At 39.6% G+C, this 26,610-nt stretch overlaps 1 protein-coding gene across 1 annotated transcript in view; it reads right to left on the minus strand.

The window, feature by feature from the left end:
* The window catches only part of si:ch211-51h4.2 (uncharacterized), a 422,439-nt gene that overhangs the window by 166,109 nt on the left and 229,720 nt on the right, over positions 1-26,610 (minus strand). Inside the window, exon 12 of the mRNA XM_059946111.1 lies at positions 9,183-9,302. Within this exon, the coding sequence (XP_059802094.1) occupies positions 9,183-9,302 (120 nt within the window). The remainder of the gene's footprint in view (positions 1-9,182; positions 9,303-26,610) is intronic.

Genomic DNA, 26,610 nt, shown 5'->3' on the forward strand with positions numbered 1-26,610 from the left:
ACCAATCATTGTCATTAAGGGTGGTAACTGTACTTCTTGCGGCCCTCTTATTCACTGCGACTTTATATACCTCCTTTAATGGTCCTCTAAATTGCATAATCTCAAATATTTTTAATAATTAAATTCCATCTGCCATTGCTCCACTCATTTTTCTTATCTATATCTGTCTGGATCCCAAGACTATCCTCTATTTCATGACATAATTTTCATATGATCTGCAAACACTTGACTCATATCACTAACATTCATATCCAAATTAATAATGAACGTAACAAACAGCTAAGATTCCATCACCATTCCCTACAGTATACTTCTGGTCACAAAAACAATGCTTCATCATCATGCTCTACTTCCCTCAAATAATTTAATCAAATTGGTCAGAGAGAATTTTCACAAAGTAATGGCAAACATTTATGTGCCTTTCCATATGCCAATCAATCTCGCAACTCCACTCTGTTTCGAATAACTTCCATGCCTATGATGTTGGACCAACAAGCCTGTAGTCACCAGGGTTCTCCTTACATTGGTTGTCCTCACAGAAAAGATCTTAAAATATATCAGAATGCAAGTAGTCTCCTTTTCCTCCCATAGCAGCCTGGCATACATTTCAGCAGACCCGAGGAATTATTCACTCTAAAGCTGACTGAGAAACTCAACATCTCCTTTTAATGTTCCAGAATTTCAATGTCTCCCTCCCCAAGATTTCTGCATAAATGTCCTTCCCCTTGGTGAATACAGATGACCTCATTTAAGACCTTTCCCACAACAGATGGCAATTTTGATCTTCAATAAGTCTTAGTCTTCCAGAAATCTGCTCTGAATGTTGATGATGTTATTGGTAATTTCCCAGGATTTTCAATACCTTTCCCTGAATTCTCTGTCTTGACCTCATTTTTGAATTGCCTCATGTTCTTCAATGCTAGCCTCCCCAGGAATCATGCAGAAACTTGTATTTCAACTTTTGATAGTTCTGCCCATTTTGACATCCCAAGCAAAAATGATGTGATCCACTTAAAGATTCCCACATCTGTAATTTATCCATACCATGTTAATTCTGGACCAAGTATTTCTACAATAATTCCAAAGTTCTGCCTTGATTATTATATCCTATCTCACCTCCAACTAGGAATTAAAGTTTATGTATATCTTCTGAAGTAGCTATGTTGGTCACTTCCATGACTTCAAAGAATTTCTGAGGAGTTTTGACCTGCAGTCCTGATTCACCAAATGCAAAACATTTTGGTCAATACATGTACAATCATGTGAACTGTCACTATGTGCTGGTCATAAATGCCAAAGAGAATCTACTTCTTTAGAATAGGTATCCATGGAAACACAATGAGCCATTTTCTCCAAAAAGTTGAACTGCTTCACTAAACAATACCTGTAATTTATGCAGTCCATCATCATGTGCTCATCAAACATTCCATTAGATCGCCATGACAATTTCATCAGCAAAAGGATTACAAAGAAGCCAGAAAAAAAATCAAGAAAATAATTAGGAAAGCCAGGAGGGCCCATGAAGAGTCCTTGGCAAGAAGCATTAAACAGAATCCCAAGGCATTCTATACATATATCAGGAGCAAGCAGATAACTACCGAGAGGGTAAAAACACTCATGGATAAAGGCAGTGACATTTGCTTGGATGTGAAGGACGTAGGTGAGGTCCTTAATTAGTACTTTAGATCAGTATTTACCAAGGAGAAGGACGAAGAATGGGGAGATCAGTGCCAAGTGTAATAATATGCTATGGCATTTTGAGGTAAAGGAGAAGGCAGTGTTGGGTCTCTTCATTAAGGTGGATGTCACCAGACCCTGATGGGATACACCTCAAGTTATTGAGAGAGGCAGGAAATGTGACTGCTGGGGCCTTGACCAATACCTTTGAGTTCACAGACTAGTTCCTGGAAGATTGGCAAATAGCTGATGTTGCTCCATTATTAAAGAAATGAACCAAGGATAATTCTAGAAACAGTAGACTGGTGAGTCTCACGTCAATGATACAAAAGTTACTCAAGAGATTTCTTAAAGATAAATTTATGAGCATTTGGAAAGCCATAACTTAATTAGGAAGATCCAGGCCAAGTCACGTCCTGCTAACTTGATTGGATTCTTTGATGAGATGAAGAGGGTGATTGGTGAAGGTAGGGCTGTGCATGTTGTCTTTAGTGAGGCGTTTGAAACAGTCCTTTGTGGGAGGCTCATCCAGAAGATTCATGGGATCCATGGTGAATTGGTTGTAGCAGTCCAAAGAAGGACACAGAGGTTCCATTTCATTCAATATCATAGCCAATTTATCCTACACTGGTCTCAGCTCACCTAAGTCAACCTTGAGGCAAGCCTGTGACTTATCTTGCCAAGAGGTACAGATACATCATTTCCACTGTTCATCAAAGTTCAAAGTAAATTTATTATCCAGGTAAATATATGTTACCTTGAAATTCATTTTCTTGCAGACATTTACCAGAAAAAAAGAAATAAAAAGAATTTTACAAAAAGCTACAAATAAACAAAGACTGACAAATAACTAATGTGAATTTTTCCACACTTTCAAGATGAATCATCTTGATTTCACAGGCAGCAAAGAACACCAGGATTTTCAGTGTGGATTTCACATCTTATGTTGTTTGGGCATGTATCTCTTTATCTATATTCACTGTCTGTCAGCATTGACCAACTAGATTTATGTTCAGCTGGCCAAAAGCACAGTCAAAATACAGTCTGGAGAAAATTTTAGTGCATGCCAGCTCACGTACATCCCATGTGACATGTGCATTGCTCATAGGTCATGGATTTATTACAGGAGACCCCACAATCATCATATATAGTGTTGTTAGAAAGTGTGTGAACCCTGTAAAATTTCTCTATTTCTGCATAAATATAACCTAAAATATGATCAGATCCTCATGTAAGTCCTAAAACTAGATTAAGAGAACCCAATTAACTAAATAACACAAAACATTATACTTGTTCATTTATTTATTGAGAAAAATTATCCAATATTAGATGAATTTGTTGGAACCTCTGTGGTAATGTGCTCTGCAGAAGTTATTTGGAGTCCAGTGTTCCAATCACTGAGATGAAATTAGAGGTATGGGTTGTATAGGTGCCCTGCCCTATAAAAAGACACACCAAGTCAGGTTACTGACAGAGCATGCTCTTCTCAAGAAATACCTATTTATGTGAATCATGCCTTGATCAAAGCAACTTTACAAGACATTAGAAGAAGAACTGTAGAGATGTATGAAGCTGGAAAAGGCTAAAAAAAAGCATTTCTAAAGACCTGATTGTTCATCAATCTCCAGTAAGAAATTGCATTCAGATGGAGGAAACTCAGTATTGTTGCTACTCTCCCTAGGACGGAGCATCTTGCAAAGATCACACCGAGAGAACAGAGTGGAATGCTAAAGGAGGTGAAAAGAACCCAAAAGTAACAGCAAAAGATCTGCAGAAATCTCTACAACTTGCTAAAATCTCTGTTCATGTGTCCACTATAAGAAAATCACTGAACAAGAATGGTGTTCATGGAAGGACACCACAGAGGAAACCAATGCCCTCCAAAAAAAAAACATTGCTGCATGCCTCAAATTTACAAAATATCACCTGGATGCTCTACAATGCTTCTGGGGCAATGTTCTGTGGACAGATAACACAAAAGTTGAATTTTTTGGCGTAAGTGCACAATGCTATGCTTGGAGGAAAAAGGGCACTGCAGGCCAACACTAAAATCTCATCCCAACTGTGAAGCACGGTGGAAGGACCATCATGGTTTGGGGGTGCTTTGTGGCCTCAAGGCCTGGACAGCTTGCAATCATTGAGGGGACAATGCATTCAAAATTGTATCAAAACATTTTACAGGAGAATGTCAGGGTAGCAATATGTCACCTAAAGCTTTAATGTTACTTACCTTCTCGATAGGCTGCTGCACCTGCAAACCAACCTTTTCTGATTCATTCACAAGCACTCCCAAGTCCCTCTGCGGAACAGCATGCTGCAATATTTTACCATTTAAATAATAATATACTTTCGATTTTCCTTTACAATTACTGGAAACGTTTGGTTGGAGTTATTGCTGTACAAGGGGGTCACACCAGTTACTGAAAGCAGAGGTTCACATACTTTTCCCAACAAGTACATGTATTATTGGATAATTTTTCTCAATAAATATGAACAAGTATGGTGTTTTTTGTGTTGTTTATTTAATTGGGTTCTCTATATCTGGTTTTAGGACTTGCGTGAAGATTTGATCGCATTTTACGTCATATTTATGCAAATATAGAGAAAATTCTGTGGCATTCACAAAATTTCTAGCACCACTGTAACTGCACGACTGTGGTTGGGTTACCACCAATTTGTAGGGCCTTTAACAGCACAATGTGGTGCTGCTCTGAATGGACATGTGCCCATAAAGTCTAGCCTATTCCGCGGCTTGACCTATGACGAATACAGATACAGGCATTGTGCCCAGTGGTGCCACTGAAAAATTCATTAAAGACTGCTTAATGAGTTAACAATTTGTCTCACAATTCTATAGACCTAAAGTTGCAGATTTGGATCCAGTTAGAGTACCTGCACTCAATCTTTATAGTAAAGCACATTATTGTGTTTAATTAGTTACAGTCATTGGTAATTTTTTGTTTTCCATCACAAAGAACTGTGCACAATATTCCTCAATGACTTTAACTCAGTACCCAAGTACACTCCCAACATGATGCACTTGTGGATTGATGGCTCCATGCCGAACTTCTGCTGATTTGTATCACATCCCATTACTCAGCTATTCACAGCTATGTCAATGCTCATTTTAAATACGGAACCATTCACTGTCATGGTGGCTTTAAAATTATTGCAGTCTGCCACTTGACTGCCGTTTGCTGCGTCAATGCTGCTTATCATGTGTACCTCCTAGTCTATAGCTCAGGTGTGCTGTTGTGACTGTTTGCTTGGCTAATGATGGGAGGCCTTTCAGGTTCATGTGATCTCCTAGTTGACTGCTGAGGACATTCCTTTCACTTGTGTGACCACATCCTAATGAAGAAAGTGAAGGTGACTGCTTCTACAGCACTCAGCACATGGAACCTTGCACTGATAGTACCATCTCCACTTCAACAGCAATCAAACATGCTTTGGGGAAAGCAAGCACTGTTATACCTGAAAGCTCCACGTCAACATGCAGGTTAGTGAATCTGCCTGTCAATGTTTGCCCTAGAAAAGGTGCAACAGTACAATGTCTCACAAATTCACAATGACACTGCTGATTGCTTCCTCTGCCTTTTAATTATGAGTACTGAATTTCTAGCTTTAAGTTGCTTTCAGATTGAAACTATCCTCACATTTTGAACCAGATCATTAAACACGACATAAATTACACCAGGATAAACAAATAAGTTTACGATGTACTGTTATTGATCACTTCCACTAATATTTATCTTCCACTTGCTCACAGATCACTGACTTTAGATCTTCAAAGTTTCCCCCTGTTTCTTCTGTAACTTAATTGGTTTTGGAGAATATATTAATCAGTTAAGGGTAAATCCTAAATATTTCTTCTACTTTGTCAGATTTCCTGTTGCTTTACATATGCCATGGTATAGTTAAACTGCACTGATCCAGCACGCTTAGGACATAGCTGGTGATGAAGAGGTAGATTTTTCAGATTATGGGGAATGGCCATACTGAGTTGAAAGGAAAAGAGGCTCCACTGAGTTTAAAGAAGTGTGGGAAACAGGGCACTGGTGAATTCAAAGGGATCGCAGGAAATGGAGCCCGCTGAAATTAAAGTGAGCACAGGAAACAGGGTCTGGTTAAATTTAAATTTAAAGGGATTACAGAAACCATCATCTGGTGAACCAGATGCCGAGCCGTCGCAATTTCGGAGTAATCGGATAGCATGCTATTAGAATTTTACTGGATCAATGGGCTTGGGCTTCTGTTCTTGGAGACTCGTACAGTGAAAGTGCATGGAAATACTTTAAGCCACAGGCCATAAGTTTTATTCCAGCAATGCAGACTCTTACCGGAGGTATCTATTCTTGACATCACTGTAGTGTTTAGAATAGTTTGCGTACTGCACAGTATTACTTAACTCATGTAGGTTAGGAGCTTTAGGAAGTACATTTATCACATCTGTCAATATTTCGGTACTTGAAAAAAAACATGCAGTACTACATTTACCATTTTTCAAAATGCATTAATATTAAAGCAACCCCCAACCATAAAGCAAAATTACATTTACCACAATGGATAAATTATATGTACTGATGATATCATTGCTTATGCAGAGTCCATTCCTGAAACATTCTGCAGATGGCACTGTAGCCCTGTGTTTGAAAAATGAGCACTGACTCTTCAAAGCATGAAACTCGAGTAGAATTCTAGTCACACATCTATTAACAGGCCCAAATTTACAAGAGAACCTTTTATACCAAATAAAACAAACTGCAATCATGGTGATTATGCAGTAAATACATCGGACTGACAGATACTCAGTAATGCCACCCATTTACAAAAGTTAAGAAATATAAATTAAATCTTAATTGCACATGCTGTTTGTAGTCAAACACCAAATGCTTAGCAGCTAGATTATACCATCTAGTTTTAAAATATGATACATTTCCACAATTGTCTTTTAAACTTACTCCATAATAAGAGAAATTCAATCAACCTGAGTATCTGACTAGGTCAGAGTTCAATTATCTTTCACCTTTACTATTTGATTTTCTAATTCTGGATGATATTGCAATTTTATGCCAATTAATATGAACAATTACAGTCCTGGAAAAGGTATCATGATTCTACTATTATAAATGATGTCAGGAACAAGTTGCTCCAGATCACACAATCACAATTGGACACAAGATAAAGCTCCAACTAAACACTCCAAATACATGCTCAAAACGCAGCCCAAGATCATCACAATGATCTTTTCTGCAAGCTTATGACACTTTCACTGAGTGGATATGAAAAGGCAAAGTGAGTGCTAAAAATACAGTTTGAGATGCAGGCTATTTTAATTTCCGAGCTGCAGTTGTGTTTGAATGGTGGGCAGCCAAATAGATTGCATCAGTAGCAGGAAGCTTGCCAACTTTTAGTTGGGATTTCCAGCAGGCATCCTGAGGGACATTTACTTGTTCTTAAAGAGAGGTTACATTCACCATTGCCAGATTGCCCCATGGTCCTTTATGAAACCAAGCACTCCCTGTTGAAATGCCTTCTCCCAAGCTTGCTGATGCTCTTTAATGGAATGAAGTAAGAGGAATGGGATGAAGATGGTTAAAAGCCACATTACCCATACCCGAAACAGTTGGTACATTAGGTCAACACTAACATCAGCACCACAATTTTATTTTATGCAACATTTTAAGTGACCCACAAGGACGAACAGTATGTCCAGTTTTTTCCAGTTTTCTTAATTACACCAAGCACTTTCCCTTCCATAGAGCATCTGCTACATCACTTCCTGAATCACCTACTAAATGGTTCCTCACCGCAGCACTACACTTATGAACCGTTATAACTCAAATAATTGCCACCTGAAGTCTGGGTTGTAAATGTGCATCTCACCTTCAGGAGATGGTTGATCATGCAAACCATGTACAGAGTTTTCAAAGCTTCCCTCAACTCTCTTGGCCAGTGGGCTGGGATGAATGACTGTGGCTTTGGATTCTGTACAATGTTTGATGCTGCAATTCCTGAATTTTAGGCCAACAGAACACTAAGAGATTCTTGGGCTGCATGGAATGTACATGTAGCAGTTTCTGAAATATTTACATCCCTTCAAACAGCCTGATTTCATTCAATAAGTAAACTAACTCCTGTATTTAGTGCAACCTAAATATACTGTATGCATCTTGGTATCCATCAACATCAACTATCATTTACATAGCATTATTGTTTTGGTAGAATGCCCCATGGAACTACACAGGATTGTTAAGATTTTCCTGACAATGGAGAAGGCAGTGCACTCTGTATCCTGGATGTTAGGATATGGACAGATTAAGTCTAATGAACTGTCTGTATGTCTATCTGTATGTCAGAATAAAAAAATTGCACAGTTCAGGGTTTTGCTAGCAGATGAATTGAAATAGCAGTAGAAACTGATGCTGTTACAGAGACACAAGCAGGTAATGCTTGTGATGAAAAGGATATGAAATCAAAAGGTCAACTCAGTGAAGTGGGACTCAGCAAGTGAAAACAGTTTGGTTCAGTCTTAACAACGGTTAGGAAAAAATAGGTTTGTGGCAATGACTGAAGTCAGTATTACCAATGTATAATTTTTAGAATTATTGGTTCATCCAGACTGGAATTTGAAAAAAAAAGGCTAATAACAAGAGATGGAAATAAAGTTGTGCTTTTAGGCAAAGTCACAAAAGGAAAAATCCATGAGGACTATTTTAACTTCTTTACATCCAATTCAGTTACACAATAAATATTTCAAGCTTAGTTATCTTTTTAACAGAAAGAAATATATATTTGAATGTGAAATAAGCAATGTGCTTTGCTTTGATCTCTATTTAAATTATATTGAGTATTTCAAAATATATGTTTCATATTAAACACAAATACATCTGGACTTGTAATGCTTGGGTTGCTAGATCAGCAGAGTTCTGGACAGATCCAGAGACATAAGTGTACATTCCCACACCAGCAACTGATGAACTTATGTTTAAATAATTAAATAAATCTGAAATGATTTCAAAAATCTCAACTCAGTATTATTAAACATGAAGCCACCAGTTTGTACAATAATCCATCTGGTTCACCGATGTTTATCAGGGATCAGCCATCCTACCCACCCAGCCTTTATGCCACTCCAAACTAACCAATGTGGTCAACTCTTAAACACCTCTCATTCAGGAGCAACTAAGAAAGGACATTAATCTGCTAATTACCTTCACATTCCATGAATGAATAACTTCAAAGCAATTCATATGGGGAAAAAATACAAGAAAATGTTTCATGCAATCTTATGGGAAAAATGGCATGCAACAAACTTCAACTGTTAATACTTGTAGCAATCATGTAAAATTACTTTACTGAATCAGAATTTGAATTAGGTTTAATGTCACCAACATATGTCATGAAATTTGTTAATATATATCTTTAATGTATATGTTACAGAAAATAAAAAGCTGCTGTTGTGATTAACAATATGCTCTCATGAATGATTGTGGATTACTCACGCTTCCAAAGATATATTAGAGTAAACAATTATGTAGCCAGGTATACTGATGTTTAGATGTTTGTCATATAGAATTTTGCGTATAGATGTCTGGGGAACAATATTCAATACAGCCCAACACCTATAAGAGAAAATATAAAAAATTATGGATTTCATATGATTAATTCAACTTACAATGTAGCAAATTAATGATTTGAGTTACTTGTGCCTTTGCCTCTGTTGCTTACTGAGGCCATAAAACCAACCAATTTATGTGCAATGTAAAGCAGTATCGAATTTAAGCCCCAGAGCTACAAGAGAAACAGCTAATAAGATAACAGAGAGGAAGGTTGTTTTGAGAGAAGTTGGTAAGAAATGAACAGTTTGGACATTTGAGGGGAGCTGTTTCAGTGAGAGCAAAGTCAAGTATAAGATTGCAAGAGTGGTAGAAAACATGAAAAGACACACAAAACAAGGAGGAAGGTGAAGAGTGCTGAGGAATTGACAAAGAAGTAAACAAAGTGAGTGATGAGCAATAGGGAGAGGAACTGAAAGGATGAGAGGAGGTGTAGATAAAATGTAAGCAGAGGACATTAAGCTGCTAGAGAAGAGAATAAGAGAAGAAAATTAAAAGGATAGTGTTAAGAGCTTGGGCCATACAATACATTTACAGAATAACTTCTAGTATTAAGTTAGACACAGTAAAATATAATTGAATAGAAGTACTAAAAATAACCTGTAACCTTAATTTATCAATCAATTATATTTGATCACAGTTCACTTTATGCAGCACTGTAGGAGACAAGCCTGCAAGAAATTCACAATTGTACTTACCCACCACGATTCTGTTTTGCTGGATTTTCTTTTGTCCTCAACTACAATAAAACCTTTACATACAAAAGTCTCTATTATGTAGAATTACCTTCAATCACTGATCTCAATTTTAACATCATCTAGATGCAAGACTTACTATTGTCTCACAACCGGGCATGACACAAGACTGACTGGTATTATTATTTCCCTTTTAGACCTTTTAATTCACTTTTTGCTCTATCGGTGATAAATGCTTCTGCCATTTTCCCCAAAGAAAATATAAAGAATCAGGTTAAATGCAATATTTGACATGATGAATGTGGGCAATGGTCTGGATGGTTATTGGTTGCTGGAGATGACGGGACTGCACAGTTAATATTGCTGTCAGACCTGCCATGATCTTATTAAATGGTGGAACATGCCAGAAAGGCGCAGAAGCCAATTTGCTTTCATTATTGTAAGTCCCTATCTAGATGGCCTATAAATGTTCAGCTGTAAACAGCATCGAATTGCTCTTACTAAAACAATAAAATACAATTTTATAAGAATTAATTGCTTGCCACCAAATGATAATTAATGGGATGGGATGGTAATAACATTCTTAAATCCATAACTATGTCTGAAGGAACAGAAAAGATAACAACATTATCTTGACGATGATGAAATTCTGCAAAAAAAATCTTCTCTTGTTCACTGAAGCTGTTTCCAAAAACACAATTTGTGTAATCTAACCACCATGCTTGATAATCAGTGCTGATTAACACTGGAGCCAAGTTTAATTCCCTGATTACTACTGTTTTTTCATGACATGCTTAATTAGGGTCAGTCTATTATCTTTGTAGAAACACAGAATAATTTAAATGTCAACGTACTGGCTAGATATTGCATCAAGCTTTTGTTTTGTAAAATGAAAACTTACTTAAGCTTGTTTTAATCCTGTCAGTCGAATTATTTAATGATATTTAATTGCTGGGTTAATAGATAATAAGTATAAGTAATTTGGAGTGAAAATGATAAAGCATTAGGGGAAAAATGGCAGCAAGAACAGAAAGGAATCCAAACATATTCTGTTTAAAGACAGAGAGTAAGGGTGGAAGGCTGTTATCTTAGCTGAGGGTCCATAACTAGTAGTGTTGCACAAGGATTACAACACCACTTGTCATGTTGTTTGTGATATAAATCAGTTACCGAAATGGGTGGATGGAGCTTAATCTGGGCAAGCGTGAAGTGTTGTATCTTGGGAAGTCAAACGGAAGGAGAAAGTATACAGATTATCATAGAACCTTACTAGTACTTAAGAAAAAGCGAGATCTTTGAGTCCAGGTCCATAGTTCACTGAAAGTGGCTATGCAGCAGATACATTTGTAAAAGCAATATATGGAATGTTTGCCTTCATTGGCAAGGGTGCAGAGTATAAGAGTAAGTAACTCGTACTGCAGCCACAGCATGTAAAACTGCAGTCAGACTACACCTGGAGTATTTTATGCACGTCTGGCTGGTCCATGGAAGGAACGATATGGAGACTGTCAAAAAGGTGAAGAAGAGGTTCACCAGGATGCATCTGGGATTTGAGCTACAAGTAAAGTTTGGACAAATTTGGCCCGTCCTCCTTTGATTGCCAGAGGCTAAGGGGGGACTTGATAGAGGTTTTTAAAACTATGAGAAGCATAGATAGAATAACGGGTCAGAGTCTTTTCTCAAGGGAGAAATCTCAACTACCAGAAGACATACTTTTAAGGTCAGAGTATAAAGGAAACATGAGAGGTAACTATTTTTTATGCAGAGAGAACATGCCAGGAATATGTTAGCGGGGTAGTAAGGGAATCAGGCAATTTGGTGAAGTGTAAGATAGACATATGAATACAAGGGAATGGAGAGATATTGTTGATACACAGAAGGCCATTCAGTATAAATTAGCACAACATTGTGAGATAAATACCTTGTCCACTGCTGAACTGTTTTGCTATATTTTGAGCGGAAGAAAGAGAAGAGACATTATAAAATAATGTACAAGTGCAAAAATGTGGGGTGGTATATGTGCATGTTTTGTTGAAAGTGTCAAGATAGATTGAGACAGTGTTTAAAAAGTAGACAAGGTCATGGGCTTTATAGAAACAGAACATAAAACAAAGAAATCATGGTGAAACTTTATAAACCACTGGTTTGGCCATATTTGACTACTATTTTCAGTTCTGGTTAGCAGAAATTAAGAAGTTTATAAAGATTTTGAAGAGGTGTAGTTAGCTCAATCCAGGGATGTGAGACATTAGATCTGTGGATAGATCACAGAGTCTAGTGTTTTTTTTCTTTGAACAAAGGAAGTTGCAAGGAGATCGAATAGAGATATTCCAAATTATGAAGGGGATTGACAGCAGAGAGAAACTACTCTCATTTACAAAATGGTCAAGCATGTTGGGAAATAGATGAAAGGAAACAGACAAAATAACCAAAAGAATTTTTTTTTAAATACAGCAAGCAATAAGGATTTGGAATACACTGGATTCAAAGGGGATCTAGATGAATATTTGAAAGAAACCAAATTGCAGGGCTGTGGGGAAGGAGCAGGTGCGGGACTAGCTGGATTACTACTATACCCAATGGGTCAAATGATCTTCTATTCTATGTCAGAATTAGAGGTTTATGTGGGGGGAATTAATTAGTTAAAGAGGAATATCAATATACCAGAGCAAGGTGCAAGTTAGATAAAATAAAGTCCAAGGGTGAGGGATAACAGCACAGGAAGAGTATTGGTTGGATGACAGGAAAAAGAATAGGAATAAATGACGCGCTACACATTGGAAGATGTGCCACAGGAATGAGTGCTGGACCTTCAACTACGCACAATTTAGTTTAAAGGCAGATGAAAAGAGCATGTCATGAATCCAGTTAGAAAGTAAGCAGATAGAAGGATCCATGAAGTCTGAAAAGGAATGGGCAGATGAAGCAAGCAGGCGCAGTGATATCAGATGGAGTACATCACGAGAAGACGTGAGGTTAGGCATTCACTAAGAACAGCAAGACAGAATATTTTTAAGTGACTATCTAATAAACGCTGCTACGCAGAGATCTTGGTGTGCAGGTTCATGAAATACTGAAAGTTAACATACCAGTACCTCATAGAGTCATACAGAAGTACAGCATTGAGGCACTTCAGCCCATCTAGTCCAGGCTGAAAGCATTTAAACTGCCTACTCCCTTCGACCTGCACTGGGACCATAGCCCACCATACCCTTACTATCCATGCACCAATTCAAACTTTGCTTAAACGTTGAAATTGAGCTCACATGCACACTTGAGTTGGCAACTCATTCCACACACTCATGATCCTCTGAGTGGAGAAGTTCTAAGGAATACACTCCAAACCTATTCAATCTTTCTTTATAACTCAGGTGCTCCAGGCCCAGCAACATCCTTGTAAATTTTCTCAGTACTATTTCAATCTTATTCACATCTTTCCTGTAGGTAGGTGGCCAAAACTACACACAATACTCCAAATTAGGCCTCACCAATATCTTACACAACTTCAACATAACATCCCATCTCCTGTACACAATGCATTGATTTATGAAGGCCCATGTGCCTAAAGAATTATTTACAACCCTATCTACCTGTGACACCACTTTCAACGAATTATGGGCCTGTATTCCCAGGTCCCTTTGTTCTACCACATTTCTCAGTGCACCAATCAATAATATGCTGACCCTTATTCCAAGTATGTTAAAATATAACAGAAAGCCTTACTGCAATTGCACACCTGATTTACTATGAACAGTTTTGGTCTCCATAGGTAAGTAAGGAATGTTTGTATTGGAGATTGTGTCATGCAGTTTCACTAAAATGATCCATAAGAGAAGGAAAAAAATGTTAACTGCTTATTGCTTATATTCAAGGCGATGGGTTTTCACCAGATGATTGCAGTAGAGTTCGTGTTTTTTTCTGCATTAACACCATCAAAAATATTGCAAATGTAGTCATCCTCAAAACATCTCAAATGCAGAATCATCAGCCTGCAGTTGATATTTTACCTCATTGATTTGTTCTTAATTCCATAGAATTTTTTTTGGAAACAGTAACAACACCGGGAAAAAAACCTGCATTTCCTTTAGAGTTATATTGCTAATATTTATCATGAAACCAAAGAAATAGTGACATGTGCTGTACAGTTCTATGACTCTTTGTATTTCTGCATGTTGTTTAGCATGTACATAAAATGGTACCTCAAAATCAACACACAAGAAACGTCACCATCATGGACAACAGAGCTGCAAAATTTAAAAGAATTCCTTTCAGGAAATAATCAAAATTCTCTCTTCCACTTGCCTGTTAAAGGTTAAAGCACCATTTTCAATAACAGCTCTGTTGACTTAACTTGGTATGAAAATGTATCACAACAAAATAGTAAATAAATGCATTTCAGCCTCAAAATGAAAATGACTTCCCATTCACAACTCAAATCTACAGGTCACTCAAGCGTGATTTAATTTGAATTTCATAGTGAAAAATATGCTAAACCTACAAAATAAAGAAAATTAACAAACCCAGAAATTTATAGGATTTAGTTTATGACTTGTCAAATAATTTATATAATTAATCTATAATCATCTTAATCCGAAAGGGGTAGTGTTTTGATTACAAACAGCTTCATAACATACACTTCATTCCACATTTGATTCCTGGAATAAAAAGCTCTGAGGTAACTTGTTGACACCATGTTTAAAAGGAAAGTGTGCATTATAAAATGGCCTAAATTTCATTGTTCAAGTTTGAAACACAAACATAGAAAAATATCAGGATGATGTTATTTTACAAATTAATGGGTTGAAATGTGAGAACTAAATTCAATCTAGGATCACTTTTAACAAAGATGGCCATGCTTGCCACCGATTGATTCAAAAATGTAAAATGCACATTGTACTGATCTCTAGAGGTCAAATACTGCACAAAGCTGATTCCTGCCCAAGGGCAAGGCTCTGAGATGGGTATGGAACAAATCCAATTGTGCAGTGAGGGATGACAAAACAAGTTCCCCCATCTCACACAAATTGCCCAAGGAGTCAGCTGTTTAGGAATGATCTGATGCAAAATCTCTTGATGCAATGCGTTGTATATCTTTGCCACCCACTTCCCCAGTACTGTGAGTGAAGCAATATTCAAGAAACCTATGCAAGACGGATTTTCACATTCCAAGAGATTTAGGTGTGAAATGAAAATTGAAGGAGCAGTCATAATCCTATACAACATCTGGATGCTGAAAATAGTTAATGATAAGATCAGTTAATAAATGTCTCATTGGTATATCTCTATCAACTGTATTGGCTATTCCCTCACCAGAGCACGGTAGTGGTTTATTTTCGATAGGACAGATATACTTTGGGACTGGCAGAATAAAGGTAATGGAAGTCAAACAGAAACACACTCCACCCAAGAATTTGCATGGGATAGTCCCACCCCTACTTCTTCAGTATGTACAACGGAGGTATCAAAGATGAAGGGTTCCTGGCACACAAAATCAACTGCATATTTTCATGCAGAAGAACCCATTGTTCAGAGTGCTTTCATGAATCAAGTTGTTCTCACACATAACTACTACTTCATTCTTCTTCAGAAAACATGTGGATCACTTTTCCCAAGTGTAACTTCGCAGTTCCTGTTACGTGATCACGGGGTTTACTGAGGGTGACACTTTAAATGCCCGGGCGAGGCGGGAGTATGACGTCACTATTAAAGAATGCAGACGAACTGCTGAGACATGTGAGTGAGTGAGAGAGTGAGAGAGTGAGTGAGTGAGTGAGTGAGTGAGTGAGAGAGAGAGAGAGAGAGAGAGAGAAAGAGAGAGAGAGAGAGAGAGAGAGAGAAAGAGAGAGAAAGCTAAAGATAAAAAAAGACTTTGACTGTGAGCAGGAGCTTGCTACGGTAATGGGTGAAGTTTGATACTTTCCCATGCCCAAAGGATTGGGTGAATGAGCAGCACAAAGTGCATATTGGATATGTGACTGTCACTTCTTATGATCCATACGTGGATTTTTTGGAGAATTCTATGACGACCACTTTCATTAACCCTTACATGGATTCGGGTGTGTTATGTGGTGACCACTTGTGCTAAGGAATATTCTGTGACTGTCACCTTGTGATATCTCTACGCGGATTTCGGTAACATCTTCTGTGACTGTCACCTTGTTTTCCCAGCGTGGAACCTGTGGAATTCTTCGTGATTGCCTCCTTGTTGCATTTTAATGTGAATTTACAAGTTTCTCTTCTCACCTATTCTGTGGATGACTGGAACTGTCTAGTTTGCCATCTGAAGACTTTAAGAATTGTCCCTAACTAAGCCTGACGGTTCCGGAGCTGCAAAGCATAACACTGTTAATTTTTGTTTAGAAGAGTAGTTTGTTTCACTTTCTATATTTTGGGTAGATACTAATAAATACAGTGGTTTAACATTAAACCCTGACTCAGTTTGTGGTCTATTGCTGCTGTCACATAACACCTCCATTTTCTGAACTACTTCTTCTCCAGTACTATCTTTTAAGATCTTTTGATTGGGATTTATGACAGTTCCACATTCAATACGCAGATTGCTTTCTTTTGGTAGAGATTGAGGGAAGTGTGGAACAGGGAGCTGATTAGTTCCATGACCATGAAAAAAATTACGCTGGTAACACCTGTACATGCTTTCAATCACAGTTATTCAATCATCAGTCATCATTTACCAAATACACTGTAACAAAGATTAATGTATCATAAATATCAGAAAGTGCAAACAAGGAAGGCTCCAGTTATAAATGGACAGTAATCTATCAACAACGGAGCTGCCCAATGACATTGCAATAAGACCATAAGACTACAGACGATAAAATGTGGGAGCAGAATTAGGCCATTTGGCCCATCAAGTCTGCCCCACCATTTCATCATGGTTGCTCCAACATTTCTCTCAGCCCCAATCTCCTGCCGTCTCCCCGTATTCCTTCACGCCCAGACCAATCAAGAATCTATCAACCTCTGCCTTAAGTATGCACAAAGACTTGGCCTCCGCAGCTGCCTGTGGCAAAGAATTCCACAGATTCACCAGTCCCTGGCTAAAGAAATTTCTCCTTGTCTCTGTTCTAAAAGGACACCCCTGTATTCTGAGGCTGCTTCCTCTGGTCTGAGATGCTCCCACCATAGGAAATGTTGTTGTGTGAATAAAATCACCAGAGAGAGTTACTGGTAGATACCAAGCAGCTTCTTTATTCGACAAAACAAGGTACAGAAGGTATTATATGGAGACGCTTTTGGTGGAAAGGTCTGCTGGCCCAACGCAGGGTTTGATATTTATTTGCTAAACACAAAGCCAATTCCATATTTGCAAAGTATAGACAATTGTTTCTTTTGAAACTACATAAAAACTTCACACCTTCTGATTCGCACCCATCCCACAGACACCAGCAGTGTCTGGACTGGGACTCACAGACTTTTAGGAATGCATTGTCCCAAAATGAATCCACAATCATTATCGAATGCAGAAGACTGGTAGCCAAAGCCATTTGCTAAATGTAAATGACCTCAACCCAAAAATATAACAGGAAGCATCCTCTCCGCATCCATCTTATTAAGGACTTTCACTATTCAATAGGTTTCAATGAGGTCACCCCTCCTTCTTCTGAATTTGAGTGAATACAGGCCCAGAACATAAGCTATTCATATGACAAGCCACTTAATTCTGTAGTCATTTTCATTAACCTCCTTTGAACTCTCTCCAGTTTCAGGACATCCTTTCTTAGATACGGAGCCCAAACCTGCTCACAATACTCCAAGTGAGGCCTCACCAATGTTTTATAAAGTCTCAACGTTACATCCTGGCTTTTATATTCTAGTCCTCTTGAAATGAATGCGAACATCACATTTGCCTTCCCCACCACCGAGCCAACCTGCAAATGAACCCTTAGGGAATCTTGCACAAGGACTCCCAAGTCCCTTTGTGCCTCTGTTTATTGTATTTTCTCTCCAGTTAGAAAATAATCAACCCTTTCATTTCTTCTATCAAAGTGCATGACCATACACTTCCCAACACTGTATTCCATTTGCCATTTCTTTGCCCATTCTCCTAATCTGTCTAAGTCCTTCTGTGGCCTCTCTACTTCCTCAAAACTACTTGCCCCTCCACCTATCTTCATATCATCTGCAAACTTTGAAACAAAGCCATCAATTCCATCATCCAAATCATTGACATTTCATGTAAAAAGAATCGGTCCCAACATGGAACCTTGTGGAACACCAATAGTCAAAGGCAGCCAACGAGAAAAGGTTCCCTTTATTCCCACTCTCCTCAGTCACTGCTTTCTCCATGCTAGAATCTTTCCTGTAACACCATGGGCTTTCAGCTTGTTAAGCAGCCTCAGATGTGGCACCTTGTCAAAAGCTTTCTGAAAATCCGAGTAACACAATATCAACTGATTCTCCTTTGTCTATCCTACTTACTACTTCTTCTAAATATTCCAATAGTCAGGCAAGTTTTTCCTTCCAATTACCTCAAAACCACATCCTTAACAATCAACTCCAGCATCTTCCCAACCACTGAGGTCAGACTAACTGACCTATAGTTCCCTTTCTTCTGCCTCTCTCCCTTCCCGAAGAGTGGAGCGACATTTGCAATTTTCCGGTCTTCTGGAACCACTCCAGAATCTAGTCATACTTGGAAGACCCTATTGCCAACCATTCAATCCCTAGACCACACTTTGAGAAATCTGATCATCTGGCTGTCCTCCTCCTACCTGCATACAGGAAGAAGCTGAAGTGCAAGGCTCCACGTGTAAGGCACAAAGAGGTGGTTGCAGGAGGCAGAGAAGCGGCTACAGGAGTGCCGGCCACAGTTGTCATGGACTTTATAAAAACAGTCGTAGATGAGTGGGTCCATTCGGTGTCTTCCCCAACCAGAAGCCCTGTATGAACCATGAGATCCATGACCTTCTGCGGGCTAGAACAGTAGCATTCAGGTCTGGTGACCAATTAAAATACAAGAGGTTCACATACGAATTCTAGAAAGCCATCTCACATGTGAAATGGCAATTCCGGACCAAGCTCATCCTCCAGGTGGGTGAACCCACGGAAAGCATTTGGTCCAGACAGGGTACTTGGCCAAGCACTGAAGACCTGTTTCTCTTCAATTAGCTGGAGGGTTCACTGAGACCTTTAAACTCTTGCTTTGGCAGTCTGAAGTACCCAACTGCTTCAAGCAGGCTTCAGTTATACCAATGCCCAAGAATAACATGGTAACCTGCCTCAATGACCATCATCCAGTAGCGCTTACATGCATTGTGATGAAGCATTTTGAGAGGTTGGTGATGAAGCATATCAATTCCTACCAGAGGAGTGACATGGATCTACTCCAATCTGCCTATTGTCACAAAGGTCAACAGCAGATGCCATTTCATTGGCCCGTCACTCAACCTGGAACATCCGGACTGTGAGGACACATATTTCAAGATGCTCTTCATTGACTACAGCTCTGCATTCAACACCATCATTCCCTCAAAACTAAACAATAAGCTCCAAGACCTAGGCCTCTATACCTACTTGAGCAATTGGATACTCAATTTCCTCATTTGCAGACTCCAGTCAGTTTGGATTGGCACCAACATCTCTTCCACAATCACAGCCAGCATAGATGCACCACAAGGCTGTGTACTTAGCTCACTACTCTACTCACTTTAAACTTTACGTCTATGAGGCTAAGCACAGATCCAATGCCTTATTTAACCTGACACCACTGTTGTTGGCCGAATCAAAGGTGGTGATGAATCAGCATATAGGAGGGAGATTGAAAATCTGGCTGAGTGGTGCCACAGCAACAACCTCTCACTCAATGTCAGCAAAACCAAAGAGTTGATTATTAACTACAGAAGGCAAAAACCAGAGGTTAATGAGGCAGTCTTCAGAAGGGGATTAGAGCAGGAGAGCGCCAGCAACTTTAAATTCCTCGGTGTTATCACTTCAGAGGATCTGCTTTGCCTCCAGCATGTAACTGCCACTACTGACTGGTTTCATCGCAGCCTAGTATGGAAACGCCAATACCCTTGAACAGAAAAACCTACAAAATGTAGTGGATACAGCCCAGTCCACCACAGGTAAAACCCTCCCTACCACTGAGCATATCAACAAGGAGCACTGTTGCAGGGAAGAAGCACTCATCATAAAGGACACCCGCCATTCTGGCCATGTTCTCTTCTCAGTGCTAACATCAGGAAGGAGGTCTAGAAGCTCAAGTCCCACACCAGCTTAATTATTATTATTTTTTTGTGCTTGCACAGTTTGCTGTCTTTTGCACTTTGGTTGTTTGTCCATCTTTTTCATGTGCAGTTTTTCATTGATTCTATTGTGTTTCTTTGTATCCAGTATGAATGCCGATAAGAAAATGAATCTCAGGGTAGTATATGGAGACATATATGTCAATATGGTCATTGTAAATTGTCTCATAATTAGGCGAGGGTTAAAGTGGGGGTTGCTGAGTGGCAACTGGAAGGGATATTCCATGCTGTATCTCAATTAATAAATTAACATTACTGTACCTTGATAATAAATTTACTTTGAACTTTCACCTACAGACCCACTTTCAAGGATACTTTACAACTCTTGTAATCAGTATTATTTTCATTTGCGCAGTTTGTCTTCTTTTACACATTGATTGTTTGTCAGTCTTGTCTCTTTGTTTATAGATTTTTAAAAAATCTACTGTATTTCTTTTTTCCCGTAAATGGCTCCAAGAAAATGACAATACATACATACTTTCACAATAAATTTAATTTGAACTTCATTCTGAACTCTCCAGTTGGGAATAAGCACCCACTTTGCAAATCTTAAAAAGATTCTTGATAGCTGTCCCTTGAACCCGCTGATTTATTTTTAAAGAACACTGCTGATTACTGAATAGCCCTCAGTTTACTTTACATCGGCACTACCCAATCCCTTTTCGACTTCACTTCTGATTTTCAGTTCACCTGCAGATTTCTAGAATCCACTCTAATTGGGCAAGTTCCTTGGTCACTCTCAAGCAGGTAATAAAAGGTAAGCAAAAGTGAACACTTGGAGAATACAGAATTTCCAACAAGTTTACGTATATCTCTGTACAAGTGTCCAACCATGGCAAACAACAGAAGCAAAAGACAGTGCTATATCACTGAAACTGGTTTATCATGCTACTAAAAGGAATATGAACCAAAGGACTGGAAAATTCAAGAATTTAGCAGAGGGCCAAGTGATTGATAACAAAAGGGAAAGTTAAGTCTAGTGAGAAACATAGATACTGGCTGTAAAATCCTCTACAGATATCTAAGAAAATGAAACGTTTAACCAAAGGTTCATGCAAGTCTCTTATGGAATGATATGACAGAAATTATACTGCTGGAAAATGAAAATATCTGAGAAATTTAAGAACGGCTGTATTCAGGGGAAAAAAGTCTCTTGGAAGCTGTGGAGAGCAACAAATCTAAAAAAAAATCTGAATCTGGAAAAATGAGCACTAGTTAAAAAAAGCCTCTGGAAAAATTAATGGGTAAGAACAACAATAAATCTCCAGACCTCTTTTCATTGTTTCCACCCTGAAAGACTCCAAATGCTAATGTAGTGCTTTAGTTTCTGGACGAGCAGCCGTATGCCTGGACCTTTCAGAATGCAACACCAGCTTGAATTCCACCGTGGCAATACGGGAATTTAAATTAATTAAATAAATCTTCCAATATCAATAACCTTCAAACTAATAAATTGTCAAAAACCTATTTTGCTCACAAAAGCTACTACGAAGGGAATCTGCCATCTTAACTCAGTCCGGTTGATTCACGGCTGCTTTCTGAAATGGTCTAGCAAGCCATTCAATTCAGGGAACCAATTAAGGACGGTCAATAAATCTTTGCCTTGTGTATGAAGAGCCATTGGACTCCCTGCAACATTACAGTATCTGTATAATTGACAGTTGTTTTTGTTATTTATTAAGCACATATGTTAACATGAGCACTACTGAGGCACTTCACAGACAATGGTCTCTGCAGATATGAGAAAGATTTACCACATCATTCTAAGCACACAGATTCAGATTCTGCAACAACAGTATGGACTAAACATTTAATATCAAAGTGTCACACAGGGAATACGTGAGTGGACATTATTCTAGTTCTGGAAACAGCCGTCAATGCAAAATAAGCTATTGCCCTTAACAGAGAATTGCTGCAGTTGTTTTTGGATGCAGGATGGAACAACTATTTTGATTCAAGAACCTGCATAAAAAACTGGGTATGTTTACATTCTCCTGTATATTCATTACGTAATATATCAAGACTGAAGATTATTCCTTAAGAATGTGATGGACAAGTTCAGCCTGCAACATTTCTAGCTGTACACATTATCTGCTGATTTCACTGCTGGATTTCTTCAATGTTTCTGTTGAAAACTTCTGATGCATTTTGGTCCCATTAAATTGTAAGAGATGACAGCTGCTCCAGTATAAACAAATTGGTAACGTACAAAATGAGCTTTGGTGCAGAACTACATGCTGATAAGCATAAGTCCAGTTTGCCTTTGAATTTATTTTTTTATTCCAGTGGGACTAGTAGGAGTATAATTTATCTTTTTTCTCTAGATGGTAGTCTAACTGAATGGTAAATAAGAGTTTGCAAAAGGTACATTAAGGGAAAATAATGTAATGCACAAAATACTATGGTCAGAGAAATAAGAACCTCAGAGGAATATTAATTAGACCGCCAAAGGCTTTACAGAGCAGGAGCTGGGAGGATATGGGTGGACCTAAACGTAATCAATCAATTGAAAATCAGAGGACAGGGAAAGGTGATGTAGGTTAATGAGAACAGAGGTACACATGGCCTGGAACATTGGCATCAGGGTCTAATTTAAATTAACTTAAGATTACAGATGGTGGAAAATGTGCCAAACAGGAAAAGTCAAGAATAGTGTTGATAAAGGCATGGATGAAGTTTTCAGTGCCAAATGATCTTAGCAAAGAAAGACGCAACGGTAATACAGTTGGAATTATAATGTCATCATTATAGAAACGTACCTGAGCTTGAAGGCCAGTTTGAGGCTGTAAATGATTGCTTAGATTTTGAGAGGGCAGGTGGATAGAATTAACAACTAGCATCAGGCTTACAGATTGGCATGATCTGTTTTATAGGCTGGCAAAAGCTCCAAACAGGATAGAAAATACTCAGCAACAGAAACAATGCCTTTGTGGGAGGTGTCATGGGTAGAGACACAGGGGTCTGCAGATGCTGGAAGGTAGTTGTTCAGGCAGAAACGATGGAGGGAGAGTCGAGACCCTTCACCTGGACTGAAAGATAGAGGGGAGACTGCCATAGGTAGGGGACAAATGGAGGGACAGGGTGGAGCCAGGTGGGGTAGGGTGATAGGCAGATGGAGAGGAGAGATTGGGAATGGCATCAGAAGCTGGGTGGTGACAGGTGTCATGAGTAGGTTGGAAAAATCACAATGCAAGCAATGAAGACCAAATTGCTCGTATTATATTCTACATACTCTAGGCCCATCACCTCACTATAACTCTGAATTGCTAAATGATGCTTGCAGTGCTCAGCTTTACTTGTGTACAACATCAGAAGCACAATTTTTTGAAAGATTTACTGTAATTTTAAATTATTAAAATGGCAAATTAATTATTCTGAATGTTTATGTTAAGAATGAATAAAGCATCAATGATTTCTTTCTTACTTCAGACACTAAATGTATGTCTAAACCTAACAGCCCTAATTAGTCTTGAGATACTGTATGTTCTGAGGTTGTTATATAGTAAATGTGTATAACAATAAATATCTAATAGAAGTCAAAATGAATCAGGTTTAATATCATCAGCATATGTCCTGAAATTTGTTGTTTTATAGCAGCAGTACATTGCAATACATTGTAATAAAACTATAAATTACAATAAGTGTATATATATAAAAATTAAATAAGTAATGCAAAAAGAGGGGGAAAATACTGAGGAAGTGTTCATAGGTTCATTGTCCTTTCAGAAATTTGTTACCAGAGGGGAAGAAACTGTTCCTGATACAGTGAGTTCTTCTCTTCAGGCTCCTGTACTTCCTCCCTGATGGTAGCAATGAGAAGAAGACATATCCTAGCTGATGGGGGTCCTTAATGATGGATGCTGCCTCTATGAGGCATCGCCATTTGAAGATGTTTTGGATGCTGGGACGGCTGGTATCCAGGGAGGAGCTGGATGAGGTTATAACTTCCTGTTGCTTTTTCCGATCCTGTGCAGAGGCCCTTCCGTACCAGTGGCGATGGATACTCTCCACGATACATCTATAGAAATTTGCAAGTGCCTTTGATGACACAGCAATTTCCTTCAAACTCCAAATGAAATACAGCCGTGGTCATGTCTTCCTTGTAACTGTATTGATATGTCCAGCCCAGGATGGTTCTTCAGCGATGCTGATACCCAAGAACTTAAAGCTTCTCACCCTTTCCACTTCTGATCCCTTGATGAGGACTGGTGTGTGTTCTTTTGATTTTCCTCTCCTGAAGTCCACAATCAAATCCTTGGTCTTACTGACTTTGAATGCAAGGCTGTTGCTGTGACGTGACTCAACTAGCTGAGCTATCTTGCTCCTGTATGTCTCCTCATCACCATCTCATGGGTGAAGTGGCAATTCTGGACTAAATGTGAATTAACGAAGGACGCTCAACAGTTGTGACAGGGCTTGAATACTACCCCTCTTATAAAGTAAAATCAAGTAACATAAGTGACAACAGGGCTTCGCTTCCAGATTAGCACAAAGCCTTCTTTGAACATCAAAACATGGAGGAACCATCACAAACTTCCACAGCCCCTGATGATGCTGTGACTTCAGTCTCTGGGGCCAATGTGGGAGTATCCTTCAGAGGGGTGAATCCATGAAACTCAACTGGCTCAGACGGGGTAACTGGCTGATGCACCATCAATAACTCTTGGAGACGGGAGGCAAGCAATAGGCTTTTATTAGCAGCAAAACGGAGCACAGCATCTCGGAGACTGAGGGAGGAGCAGTGCCTCCAATTGCCTTTATACATGGGTCTGTGGGAGGAGCCACAGGAGCAGTCAGCAGAGGGGTGTGTCCAGACAGGTATACGTAGTTTACCACATTCACCTTTGTTTTAAAAGAGAGTCCTCATGGGGCGAAGTTTCCTACAAGTATATTTTCAGGTTAAGTCTATCAGGTGGTCGAATCTGTTGCTGCGATCTACGTAGTACCGGTGGTGATTGCACCAGTGCCGGTGGTTGTGCTGGCTCTAGCCTGACTTGAGGTGCCAGCCCATTAGGCATCAGTAATCCCTCATGCATGTGCGAGGCGCCCGGTATGGGAGTGTCGTGAGGAGTTTGTGTAGGGCTTGGTGTGCGCGGTATCTCGTGGGTATATACATTGGAGGGGTAGGGGGTTCAGAGTCACCGTGGAGTGTTCGGGGTAGGGGTCTGGTGCTCCTGCGGGCGCCATGTCGTGGACGGAGACCGTGTCCTCCCACCCATTAGGTAAGACCACGTAGGCATACTGGGGGTTTGCATGTAGTAGGTGAACCCTCTCGACCAGCAGGGAGTATTTATTGCTCCTCGCATGTTTCCGGAGCAGCACTGGCCCTGGGGATGTCAGCCAAGCCGGTAGGGTGGTCCCAGTGGCAGACTTCCTGGGAAAAGAGTCGCTCATGAGGCGTGGCATTGGTGGATGTGCATTCCAAGTGGAATGCCTCGGGGAGGACCTCCTGCCAGCGAGAGACCAGCAATCCCTTTGACCCAAGGGCTAAGAGTGTGGCCTTCCACATCATGGCATTCTCCCTCTCCACCTGTCCATTTCCCCGGGGATTATAGCTCAATGTCCTACTAGTAGCAATACCCCTAGCCAGCAGGTACTGGCACAGCTCGTCACTCATAAACAAGGACCCTCTATCACTGTGGATATAGCAGGGATATCTGAACAGAGTGAAGAGTTGGTGTAGGGCTTTTATGACAGATGTGGCAGTGGTATTGGGACAGGGGATGGCAAAGGGGAACCACGAGTACTCGTCGATTATGTTGAGAAAGTAAATATTGCGGTTGGTGGAGAGAAGGGGGCCCTTAAAGTCGACACTCAGTCGCTCAAAGGGGCGGGTGGCCTTGATAAGTTGTGCCTTTTCAGGACGGTAGAAGTGCAGTTTGCACTCAGAGCAGACTTGACAGTCCCTGGTCATCGTCCTGATTTCCTCAAGGGAGTAAGGCAGGTTCCGGGCTTTCACGAAATGGTAAAGATGGGTCACCCCCGGGTAGCAAAGATCTGCATGGAGGGCGTATAGCTGGTCGAGCTGCTCGCTGGCACACGCTCCCCAGGATAGGGCATCAGGGGGCTCATTGAGCCTTCCAGGCCGGTACAGGATGTCATAGTTGTAGGTGGAGAGTTCTATTCTCCACCTCAAAATCTTATCATTTTTGATTTTGCACCGATGTTGGTTGCTAAACATGAACGCAACTGAGCACTGGTCGGTCAGCAAGGTGAACCTTTTGCTGGCGAGATAGTGCCTCCAGTGCTTAATAGCTTCCACTACGGCCTGGGCTTCTTTCTCCACCGCGGAGTGTCGAATTTCAGGGCCCTGAAGGGTACGAGAGAAGAATGCTACACGCAGCGCTGCAATAA

This window comes from Hypanus sabinus, chromosome 2 (assembly GCF_030144855.1).
Source record: "Hypanus sabinus isolate sHypSab1 chromosome 2, sHypSab1.hap1, whole genome shotgun sequence".
NCBI classification, from domain to species: Eukaryota; Metazoa; Chordata; class Chondrichthyes; order Myliobatiformes; family Dasyatidae; genus Hypanus; species Hypanus sabinus.